The following is a 13,216-nucleotide window of genomic DNA, read 5'->3' as shown; positions in this document are numbered from 1 at the left end:
ATCTCCCTCTGTCTCCTCCGTTCTCTGATCTCCCTCTGTCTCCTCCGTTCTCTGATCTCCCTCTGTCTCCTTCCTTTCTGTGATCTCCCTCTCTCTCCTTTCTGTCTGATCTCCCTCTGTCTCCTTCCTCTCTGTGATCTCCCTCCGACTCCTTCCTCACTATGATCTCCCTCTGTCTCCTTTGTTCTCCGTCCTATATTTATTTATTTCTGAAGGAAGGAAGGATCCTTTATTTGAACATTTGGTAACAGTAACAGCGCGTGGAGAACTGTGCTGTCTTCCACCTTTATACATCAGACAGAGCAGTCGGTCTCTGACTCAGAGCACTGATAAGGCAGGACGTTGTTGAATGAACATGTTGAAACTGAGTTTTGGTTTTCCCAGCATATCAAAGTCTGAACCATCATGATCCCCCCTTCACTCAGTTAAAGAGTATAACACACACACACACACACACACACATTGCACACATAAACATACACACACAGAGACACACACACACAGAGACATATACACACACACACACACACGCACGCAGGCACACACTCAAAGGCCCCATTGTGTACGACCTTAGGTCAAATTGGCCGGGTCAATCCCAGGCAGTTAAGAGGGACAGGAAACCTATTTAATGAGTAACTCTGTCTATCTAACTGTCCATGGGAATCGTGCAGTTGGGCAGCCCAGCATAGAAGTGACTGTCGTTCACCGATTGGCTGTGTAGGCTACTCACGGAGAATAACAACAAACTCAGTCCAGTGTATGGTAGACGTGTCAGTCCCAAATACAACCCTATTCCCTACATAGTGCACTACCTATGAGCCCCAGTCAAAAGTAGTGCACTATATTATGACAGACCAGCTAGATCTACTGTCTCTATTATATTACAACAGACCAGCTATATCTACTGTCTCTATTATATTATGACAGACCAGCTAGATCTACTGTCTCTATGTCTCTATTATATTACAACAGACCAGCTATATCTACTGTCTCTATTATATTATGACAGACTACTGTCTCTCTTATATTATGACAGACCAGACAGATCTACTGTCTCTATGATCTTACAACAGACCAGCTATATCTACTGTCTCTATGTCTCTATTATATTACAACAGACCAGCTATATCTACTGTCTCTATTATATTATGACAGACCAGCTAGATCTACTGTTTCTATGTCTCTATTATATTACAACAGACCAGCTAGATCTAATGTCTCTATGTTATTATGACAGACCAGCTAGATCTACTGTCTCTATGTCTCCATTATATTACAACAGACCAGCTATATCTACTGTCTCTATTATATTATGACAGACCAGCTAGATCTACTGTCTCAATGTCTCTATTATATTACAACAGACCAGCTAGATCTAATGTCTCTATTTTATTATGACAGACCAGCTAGATCTACTGTCTCTATTATATTACAACAGACCAGCTAGATCTACTGTCTCTATTATATTACAACAGACCAGCTAGATCTAATGTCTCTATTTTATTATGACAGGCCAGCTAGATCTACTGTCTCTATGTCTCTATTATATTACAACAGACCAGCTATATCTACTGTCTCTATTATATTATGACAGGCCAGCTAGATCTACTGTCTCTATGTCTCTATTATATTACAACAGACCAGCTAGATCTAATGTCTCTATTTTATTATGACAGGCCAGCTAGATCTACTGTCTCTATGTCTCTATTATATTACAACAGACCAGCTATATCTACTGTCTCTATTATATTATGACAGGCCAGCTAGATCTACTGTCTCTATGTCTCTATTATATTACAACAGACCAGCTAGATCTACTGTCTCTATTATATTACAACAGACCAGCTAGATCTACTGTCTCTATTATATTATGACAGGCCAGCTAGATCTACTGTCTCTATGTCTCTATTATATTACAACAGACCAGCTAGATCTACTGTCTCTATTATAATATGACAGACCAGCTAGATCTACTGTCTCTATTATATTATGACAGACCAGCTAGATCTACTGTCTCTCTTATATTATGACAGACCAGCTAGATCTACTGTCTCTATGTCTCTATTATATTACAACAGACCAGCTATATCTACTGTCTCTATTATATTATGACAGACCAGCTAGATCTACTGTCTCTATGTCTCTATTATATTACAACAGACCAGCTATATCTACTGTCTCTATTATATTACAACAGACCAGCTAGATCTAATGTCTCTATTTTATTATGACAGACCTGCTAGATTGACTCTCATTTAAATTATGACAGACCAGCGAAATCTACTGTCTCTACTATGTTATGACAGACCTGCTAGATTGACTCTCATTTAAATTATGACAGACCAGCGAGATCTACTGTCTCTACTATGTTATGACAGACCTGCTAGATTGACTCTCATTTAAATTATGACAGACCAGCGAGATCTACTGTCTCTACTATGTTATGACAGACCTGCTAGATTGACTCTCATTTAAATTATGACAGACCAGCGAGATCTACTGTCTCTACTATATTATGACTTACCATGTAGAGAATAGGACGCTATTTGGGAGCCAGGCAATAGTATTTGTTAAACAGGTTTCAAAAGCCAGGTGTTCATTTCACCAGGTGCTGTACAAGCTTGGTGAATAACCTGGCAGGTCCTGGTGTGACTGTCGTAGTTAAATAGCTAAGGCTGGTGTATCGTGTGTGTGTGCGCGCGCGTGTGTTAACCACTTCGTTAGAATAGGGTGTGTTTGACTGTTCGGTAAACACCCATCAGTTACCCTTAAACTGGCAACAGGTGCGCAGTATGTTTGTGTTCTTATAAGCAGGAAGTGAAAATCTATCTCTGTGTCATTGCTGTTTCCAAAAAACGCGTTGAGATAGAGGGTCCTCTGTTTGATAAGACTCGTGTATTAATATCGTCTTATTGCTGAGAATGGTGGGTTATATGCGCGTACAATCACTACGTGATCGACGAATCAATACAGCAACGATATCAGAGTAGAAGCCCGCGCAAACATACAGGTATATCTCAGCCATTCCAGTTCCTGTATCTGGAGAGGCGTGTGCCAGAACGGTCAGAGCAGCTTTGGAGTAAACAAGACAATGAATGATGACACACCACTCAGGTATCTTGCTGAGTAACCACATAAGGAATCAACTCTCACACACTAGGATTGTATATTTTAAATAAATATAATATCTAAATAAAATCGGTAGGACCTTAAACTGTCAAAAAAAAAGAGAAGAAGATGGGTGTAAATATCCTTGATGAGAGAAAAACAAAACTAGTTAACGCATCGCGATGATGACAGGGTGACAAGGAACTCATATTAAGATGTGTGATTTATGTATGAGCTTGCCGTGCGCACACACACACAATACAAAACACACACACACACAAATGCATCACACTTATGATGAAAACATGAATCATTTTTCTCTCTGGCTCTACGCTGACATCTAGCGATGCTGCATCACTCTGTGGAACGCACGACCGATGTAAAAACAAGGACTGACTGCAGCCTCGCCGGGGTGTCAGGGCCTCCGTTGCGCAGGACAGAGACACTCTGGGGGGCTATACCCGTGGGCAGAATCTGCTGTCTGCCGCCGAACCAGCAAGAACGCAGAGATGAGAGAGACAATAACAACTACGCTATGCGCGGATGGTATTGCATGCTATAGGGACCATGTGCTCACAAACAATAACCAAGATGTTAGATCAACAATCAATATGGATATTTCTCTTGTGATTTATCTAATTGGTACTTTTATGGGATTTATTTAGAAATAGGTTCCTTAAACGAATATCTGTTAATTTAAAAAAAATGTCTATTATCTAATAATGTTCCATCACTGTTAAGACTGGCTTCGGTTTAATAGTAATTAATTAAATTATATTGACTGACATTGTTTACTTTCTTTTCTTGTTTATGTAATTCATATTACACGACCTAAATCCAGAATCCGCATTACATTGAACTAATGCGTGTGTATGTGTAAAGCATGGGTCTTATTATTGAGAAAGGCGGCAGAGAAACGACTGCAAATATCTGCCTCTCAGTTCGCTTCAGACCAGCGGTTCAGACAGTCAGACAGAAATGAGGTCAGATACACGAACGCTCATTGCACACTCCGATTATTATTACACTGTTTATTCAGCCAATGGACGCCGGCGGGGAGTGGTTTTGGCCAAAAACAGGATAGAGACAGCGCGTGATTGGCTGTTTAGAATGGCTTTTATTTCTCGGGAGGGGATATAAAAGTGTGTGGCGTTGAACGGTATGTTTACAGTATACTGGCAGAACGATAAGGAAAAAGGGGACTATGAAAAAGTGCGACACTTCCATTCTTCCACATGGTTCTCTTACTGCTCAGGCGAGCTGTGCAGACAGCGATATTAAACATCTCATAGGAAAGTTACGGAGTTGTTTTCAGCAGCGAAGTGTTCTTGGTATCACAGGGCGAGTTTTCAGTCGCACTGGAAGTTGAACGTTTGAGTGCAGAACGTTGACGTTTGAACTTGTTATTTCGTGCGTCTTTTGGAAAATATCCGCGCACCGGAGACTAAGTACACAGTGTCTCCAAAACGGACTGATCAGACAGAGTACTGCGAAGAAAGAGAAAGGAGACCTGCTAAAACTTTTACACATTCGGTCTGTGTGGTTACACAAACATATATTTATTGACTGACTGAAACAAAACTCTGATGCTAGAACATTGGCTACTTTTACGCACTTCACACCATAACGACATAATTCTGAATAGCACTTAAAACATTTTTTGGTTTCCTGTTTAACCGAGAGACAGAGAAGGAAAGAAAGGGAAACGATGGTCCAGCACATTAGCCACGCAGAGAGCACGGATCCCTTCTCTCCCGGCGGCGACTCCACCGATACCGGGGATATGGACTTGGACATGGACCCGTCCCCGACTCCCGGGTCTCCGCTATCCTCCAACGGAAGGGAGCGAGGCAACGTCGCCTGGTGTAAAACCCCCACAGGACACATCAAGAGACCGATGAACGCATTTATGGTGTGGTCTCAGATCGAGAGGAGAAAGATCATGGAGCAGAGTCCGGACATGCACAACGCCGAGATCTCCAAGAGGCTGGGCAAGCGCTGGAAGCTGCTCAAAGACACGGACAAGATCCCCTTCATCCGGGAAGCAGAGCGGCTGAGGCTCAAGCACATGGCCGACTACCCTGACTACAAGTACCGGCCAAGGAAGAAGGTTAAGACACCCAGTACCAAGACAGAGCGGGGAGAGAGAGGGGAGAAAGGAGCGGATAGGAGCGGGGGCTCAAAATCCCCCTTGAAAAAAAGCTCTGGATCTATGGGGGCCAGCAGAGCGCACAAGCAGGGACAGGGGAGCGCCAAGCTGGCTACCCAGGGGCCGGAGTGTGCGTCTTCTGCGGATCACCATACACTCTACAAATCCAGGTCAGTGACTAGCGCCCGACAGATACCAGACAAGCAAACGAGGCGCGACCACGTGTTTGGCGGAGGAGGGAGCTTGGACAGCGGGCCACCCTCTGTGGGAGTCCCGGGCAGTCCTGCCCTGAGCAGCTCGGCTGAGTCCAGTGACCCGATGAGCCTGTACGATGACCAGGTGACGGGGACTAGCAAAGCGCGCTCCACTAACCCTTCATCATCCTCATCATCAAAGGCCCGCCTCAGGTATACACGTGCGTCCTCTCCAACCCCGTCTGCCTCTCACTCCTCTGCCTCCTCCCTCTCTTCTTCCTCGGATGAAGAGCAGGAGGATGAGCGGTTCGAGCTACAGCCGAGCCCTGGGTTTAAGAGCATGTCTCTGGGCAGCATGGGGCCATGTGTGTCGGAGCTGGACAGGGATCTGGACTGGAGCTTCGGGGAGTGCGGGGCGGGATCTCACTTTGACTTCCCCGACTACTGCACCCCAGAAGTCAGCGAGATGATCTCGGGAGACTGGCTGGAGTCCACCATCTCCAACCTGGTCTTCACCTACTAAGCGGCAGAGAGGAGGAGAGAAAATAAAACCCACAGAGAAAATAAGGGAAAGAGAACCCCCGCCTCGCGCAAAACTAAAACCCTGTGAGTGAGAATCTTCAGACATTCTTTCAGATTAATGGGGAGTGAAACGTGCACAAAATAATTCCCCTGCGGTTTCGGAAAAGAATAGCCTAATTTGAAGGACATGTGTTTAGGTTATTCAAGCATGGTGTGTGCGTATTGACAGGGATCATAGACACGGATTGGGACAGGCATGGGCGCATTGCTGCCTCGTGCGCAGACCAGACGGAAATAAAGTGCTTAGCTTGCATTTGGAGACGGGAGAAATACTTTCTTACTCCCTTTGATCCCGCCTCTGTTTAGGAGTGACACACAGACGGACTTACTGAACGGAAGCATTCAACCGGGCCGCAGAAGGACGTTTTTTCTGCCTGATGGTGATGATGACTGTATGAATAAAGTACATTTTTGGAGAGCTTGACGTTGCAAGGGGGTTGACGGTTTTATAAGTGACCCAGTCTGGTTATTTACCCGCCTGTGTTGATGGTGTTTATGGAGTTAATATTCAGGTTTGTTTTTCTTTCTGAAACTTAGAATAATAATGATAACAGCACGCACGCGCTCCTTGGGGAGGATTGTTCAATTTTAGTGATGAACCTGAAATAATAATGTTTATCGCAATGTGATTACAGCGCTGAGTGTGTGTGTGCGCGCGCGCGCGTGTGTGTGTGTGTAACCACAGAACACAGTTCACAATCACCAGCTTTCCTCTCAACGGCAGGACTTTTAATTAACAACTTAAAACTCAGAATCTTTTGTCTGAAAACTTTTACGCTCTCAATGCACATTTCAGGACCATTTCCCTTCCTGCGCAACTCCTAGTGCTTCTGACTTTGTAGTTGTTCTATATCAGATGACGTTTTTTATATCGATGTATTTATACCAGCCGTTGTTGTTTTATACTTTGAAGTATTGTTATCGTATAATAGGTCTCGTTTATGTGTATGCCATGCACCTGTCTGTATCCCTCCGCGGGAGGGCTAGACGTGTATCTTATTTGAATGTTAATATCTCTCACTTTTTAAAGGAGAACTCAGTGTGTCATTTTCTATACGTGTATTTTTGTAGAAGATCTAAAGAGTGGATGCCGGTGGATTTTTTGGATGGTTTCCCTTATCTTCGAAGCCAGAGGGTCCGTTGTCACACAATCGGCTCCGTATACTAGGTTTACGCTTGATAGTATCACGCCACATGCTTCTTAAAGGCACAGTGTCTATATTTCACCAGCCGAGTAAACAAACTCTCACACCACTGGAGCACCATCTCCACTCAGTGACTGCGTTTCTGCAGTGGGTTTGGATAACCTGGACCCATTCTGTTTGCTCTGTCATGTTAAAGACCTTGCAAAAAGGAGTGGCAATGATGGCACAAACAGACTGGTACACAGGCTATATCAGAACTGTTAAAGAGAGAGATAGAGATGCTGTTCGATTGAGAGAAAACATCTGTATGCTTTTATGGTGATATGTTTGAAACCATTTGAAACCACTGGATGGAATGTGACACTCACTCATTCTAAATGCCTATTTGAGTCAGAGGGAGGTGGATGGAGATGGAGGGAGGTGGATGGAGATGGAGGGAGGTGGAGGGAGGTGGAGGGAGATGGAGGGAGGTGGAGGGAGATGGAGGGAGGTGGAGGGAGATGGAGGGAGGTGGATGGAGGTGGAGGAGATGGAGGGAGTTGGGGGAGATGGAGGGAGGTGGAGGGAGGTGGAGGGAGATGGAGGGAGGTGGAGGGAGGTGGAGGAGATGGAGGGAGGTGGAGGGAGTTGGGGGAGGTGGAGGGAGGTGGAGGGAGATGGAGGGAGGTGGAGGGAGATGGAGGGAGGTGGAGGGAGATGGAGGGAGGTGGAGGGAGATGGAGGGAGGTGGAGGGAGTTGGGGGAGATGGAGGGAGTGCTTTGATTGTCTATCATTGTGCAATTGCATAATAAGAATATTTAGTAAGGTTTTCTTTCTACCTGTTGGCTTACTTACTAGCAAATTGTTTTCCTATATTATGGCATGGCAAATTAGCATTCGTATTTCAGATTCAGGTATATGTATAGCTGTTGTGTTTTAAGATAAAAAATAATAATAATATCAATTGAAGATATTTATGTTTATTGACTGTATTATAAGGCAGATAAGATTGTGTTTATGATTTATGAATAACGGTCAACGACAGGCACTAAAATTGCCATCTTTCGACATTCTGATGTTAAAGATGATTGGTCCAGGAATGTCTTTCTTTATAACTTTTTCTTTCTTTTTTTTCTTCATTTGTGCAATATGATGTGTGTATGATCATGTTTCCTCCAATCATACCATAACTCATTTGAATATAGAATTCAACGCCAGCCAATCGGGTCAACGACTGCCTCAGACCTCTGTACAGAAAATGTTTATTTGTTTGTTCGTTTGTTCGTTTGTTTTTGTTTTTTCAAGAAGGAAATAAAATCAGCTGGAACTGAATCTCTTTGTGTTGATTTGATGGCAGTAACAGTGTTCGGGTTCCAATCACAGGGGAAGCCAAGCCAGGGGGAAAACACCTTAGTTCAACCGGTGTGTTGTGATAACTGTATTGTTTACTCTATAACCTGGCAATTCATCTGCCCTGACACTGTGATATATAGACACTGTGATATATAGACACCGTGATATATAGACACTGTGATATAGAGACACTGTGATATATAGACACTGTGATATAGAGACACTGTGATATATAGACACTGTGATATAGAGACACTGTGATAGACACTGTGGTATAGAGACACTGTGATATATAGACACTGTGATATAGAGACACTGTGATATATAGACACTGTGATATAGAGGCACTGTGATATAGAGACACTGTGATATAGAGACACTGTGATATATAGACACTGTGATATAGAGACACTGTGATATAGAGACACTGTGATATATAGACACTGTGAAATATATACACTGTGATATAGAGACACTGTGATATAGAGACACTGTGATATAGAGACACTGTGATATATAGACACTGTGATATAGAGACACTGTGATATAGAGGCACTGTGATATAGAGACACTGTGATATAGAGACACTGTGATATATAGACACTGTGATATAGAGACACTGTGATATAGAGACACTGTGATATATAGACACTGTGAAATATATACACTGTGATATAGAGACACTGTGATATAGAGACACTGTGATATATAGACACTGTGATATAGAGACACTGTGATATATAGACACTGTGATATAGAGACACTGTGATATAGAGACACTGTGATATATAGACACCGTGATATATAGACACTGTGATATATAGAGGCCTAAAGGCTGAGACAATAAGAAGACACTGTGATATATAGGGACTAAAGGCTGAGACAATAAGAAGACACTGTGATATATAGGGACTAAAGGCTGAGACAATAAGAAGACACTGTGATATATAGGGACTAAAGGCTGAGACAATAAGAAGACACTGTGATATATAGGGACTAAAGGCTGAGACAATAAGAAGACACTGTGATGTATAGGGACTAAAGGCTGAGACAATAAGAAGACACTGTGATATATAGGGACTAAAGGCTGAGACAATAAGAAGACACTGTGATATATAGGGACTAAAGGCTGAGACAATAAGAAGACACTGTGATATATAGGGACTAAAGGCTGAGACAATAAGAAGACACTGTGATATATAGGGACTAAAGGCTGAGACAATAAGAAGACACTGTGATATATAGAGGCCTAAAGGCTGAGACAATAAGAAGACACTGTGATATATAGGGACTAAAGGCTGAGACAATAAGAAGACACTGTGATATATAGGGACTAAAGGCTGAGACAATAAGAAGACACTGTGATATATAGGGACTAAAGGCTGAGACAATAAGAAGACACTGTGATATATAGGGACTAAAGGCTGAGACAATAAGAAGACACTGTGATATATAGGGACTAAAGGCTGAGACAATAAGAAGACACTGTGATATATAGGGACTAAAGGCTGAGACAATAAGAAGACACTGTGATATATAGGGACTAAAGGCTGAGACAATAAGAAGACACTGTGATATATAGGGACTAAAGGCTGAGACAATAAGAAGACACTGTGATATATAGGGACTAAAGGCTGAGACAATAAGAAGACACTGTGATATATAGAGGCCTAAAGGCTGAGACAATAAGAAGACACTGTGATATATAGGGACTAAAGGCTGAGACAATAAGAAGACACTGTGATATATAGGGACTAAAGGCTGAGACAATAAGAAGACACTGTGATATATAGGGACTAAAGGCTGAGACAATAAGAAGACACTGTGATATATAGGGACTAAAGGCTGAGACAATAAGAAGACACTGTGATATATAGGGACTAAAGGCTGAGACAATAAGAAGACACTGTGATATATAGGGACTAAAGGCTGAGACAATAAGAAGACACTGTGATATATAGGCCTAAAGGACGAGACAATGAGAAGACACCGTGGCAGAACAAATTCAACCACACCTTTGTTTCGTTACAAAACCGTAGAGCAACATTTGTCCTGTGAAGTCTACAGAATATATTACATGTAAAAAATGACCTTACATGACCTACAGCATGGTCTCAAGCAAAATGGATGTTTCCCATATTTTTGACCTACTAAACTATTTATTTAGAACCACAAACATTTTTTGTTTGTTTGTTTGTTTGTTTGTTTGTTCTGTCAATGAAATTTAGATTGCGGTGATTGGGTTTGAAGCCACATACAAACTTCCTTCCTGTGACACTTTTTCGTTGGTGTTCCAGAACCATTCCCGACTGAGCTCTGGAACCATGACATCATCACAGTCCAAACTAGAAGTATTAAATGAAGAACAACTGGATACACAAATGATTTCCTACTCTTAGAGGAGAACAGGAGGTTTGTTTGTGTGCCAGTACATGTCTGTGTTAAGCTGAATCCAGTATTACGCCTTAAATTAATAGGAGTGGATCCTCTCTCTGATTCCCTAACCCTACAACAATAGGAGTGGATCCTCTCTCTGATTCCCTAACCCTACAACAATAGGAGTGGATCCTCTCTCTGATTCCCTAACCCTACATCAATAGGAGTGGATCCTCTCTCCCCTCTCTGATTCCCTAACCCTACATCAATAGGAGTGGATTCTCTCTCCCCTCTCTGATTCCCTAACCCTACATCAATAGGAGTGGATCCTCTCTCCCCTCTCTGATTCCATAATCCTACATCAATAGGAGTGGATCCTCTCTCCCCTCTCTGATTCCCTAAAGCTACATCAATAGGAGTGGATCATCTCTGATTCCCTAACGCTACATCAATAGGAGTGGATCCTCTCTCCCCTCTCTGATTCCCTAACCCTACATCAATAGGAGTGGATCCTCTCTCCCCTCTCTGATTCCCTAACCCTACATCAATAGGAGTGGATCCTCTCTCCCCTCTCTGATTCCCTAACCCTACATCAATAGGAGTGGATCCTCTCTCCCCTCTCTGATTCCCTAACCCTACATCAATAGGAGTGGATTCTCTCTCCCCTCTCTGATTCCCTAACCCTACATCAATAGGAGTGGATCCTCTCTCCCCTCTCTGATTCCCTAACCCTACATCAATAGGAGTGGATCCTCTCTCCCCTCTCTGATTCCCTAACCCTACATCAATAGGAGTGGATCCTCTCTCCCCTCTCTGATTCCCTAACCCTACATCAAGAGGAGTGGATCCTCTCTCCCCTCTCTGATTCCCTAACCCTACATCAATAGGAGTGGATTCTCTCTCTTCTCTCTGATTTTCCATGTGGAGAAAACATGGCTACCATGGCAACACTGTATCCAAGACCAAGGAGGCCACGCACAATTCACTGGGGACCCCATTTCTGTGTGTGTGTGTGTGTGTGTGCGTGTGTGCGTGTGTGTGTGTGCGTGTGTGTGTGTGATGGGCACAGACAGCTCTTTGGGATGGGGGAGGGGTGCCAGACTTTCCTCTAGGCATGACTTGATTGGGGGGAGGGGATGGCGGAGGGTCTGTGTCTGTCTGCCTGCCTGCCTGCCTGCCTGCCTGCCTGTCTGTCTGTCTGTCTGTCTGTCTGTCTGTCTGTCTGTCTGTCTGTCTGTCTGTCTGTCTGTCTGTCTGTCTGTAACTGGGTGTGTGTGTTCTGTCTGTCTGTAATTGGGTGGGTGTGTTCTGTCTATTCTAGTGGATTGAGCCAGAAACTGCCTTCAGCCTCCTAAATTCAATTCATTCCTTCTGGATTCATTCATTTATCTCCTGAATCTAATGACAGAGACAGACAGAGACAGTTGAATAAGGAGAGAGACCTTCACAGAGGTATACTATTTAGTGTGGATTCATTAAGGGTTAGGGACAGAGACAGTTGAATAAGGAGAGAGACCTTCACAGAGGTATACTATTTAGTGTGGATTCATTAAGGGTTAGGGACAGAGACAGTTGAATAAGGAGAGAGACCTTCACAGAGGTATACTATTTAGTGTGGATTCATTCAGGGTTAGGGACAGAGACAGTTGAATAAGGAGAGAGACCTTCACAGAGGTATACTATTTAGTGTGGATTCATTAAGGTATTTTGAAGGTTTATTGAAACAATTAGCTGTTTAACTAGCATGGTTATTTATTTTCTACCACATGATGCACTAATGTTACTCTAGAGGGGATCACTAACAGTATTTTGCTGTTCAAAAACAAGGGAATATACCCTATACTGAGTTATTTGGAAAAAGACACGGGATGTTTTTTCAATTACCGTCAATACCGTTGAAACTATTTCATAGAATTTGTTTTTGACATTTTATTATTTGTAGCTACTTTAAAACTTGTTGAGGATAGAGAGGGTATCTCTATGACCAGATCCCTATGGCCAGATCCCTATAGCCAGATCCCTATAGCCAGATCCCTATGGCCAGATCCCTATGGCCAGATCCCTATAGCCAGATCCTTATGACCAGATCTCTATGACCAGATCCCTATGGCCAGATCCCTATAGCCAGATCCCTATGACCAGATCTCTATGACCAGATCTCTATGACCAGATCCCTATGGCCAGATCCCTATGGCCAGATCCCTATAGCCAGATCTCTATGACCAGATCCCTATGGCCAGATCCCTATGGCCAGATCCCTATAGCCAGATCCCTATGACCAGATCACTATGACCAGATCCCTATGGCCAGATCCCTATAGCCAGATCCC

General features: G+C 43.2%; 1 protein-coding gene across 1 annotated transcript; it reads left to right on the top strand.

The window, feature by feature from the left end:
* Window positions 1–4,280: 4,280 nt before the first annotated feature.
* LOC109881990 (transcription factor SOX-4-like) lies at window positions 4,281–7,672 on the top strand. Its single transcript, XM_020474090.2, has one exon. It carries the CDS (start codon window positions 4,817–4,819, stop codon window positions 5,972–5,974), a length of 1,158 nt encoding a protein of 385 aa, XP_020329679.1. The 5' UTR covers window positions 4,281–4,816; the 3' UTR covers window positions 5,975–7,672.
* The last annotated feature ends 5,544 nt before the right edge of the window (window positions 7,673–13,216 follow it).

This window comes from Oncorhynchus kisutch, linkage group LG14 (genome assembly GCF_002021735.2).
Source record: "Oncorhynchus kisutch isolate 150728-3 linkage group LG14, Okis_V2, whole genome shotgun sequence".
Taxonomy (NCBI): domain Eukaryota; kingdom Metazoa; phylum Chordata; class Actinopteri; order Salmoniformes; family Salmonidae; genus Oncorhynchus; species Oncorhynchus kisutch.
This window is presented reverse-complemented; position numbering and strand designations above follow the sequence as displayed.

Bases quoted from the DNA above. Each gene is read 5' to 3' on its own strand.
- LOC109881990 (XM_020474090.2), top strand. From the start codon at position 4,817: ATGGTCCAGCACATTAGCCACGCAGAGAGCACGGATCCCTTCTCTCCC.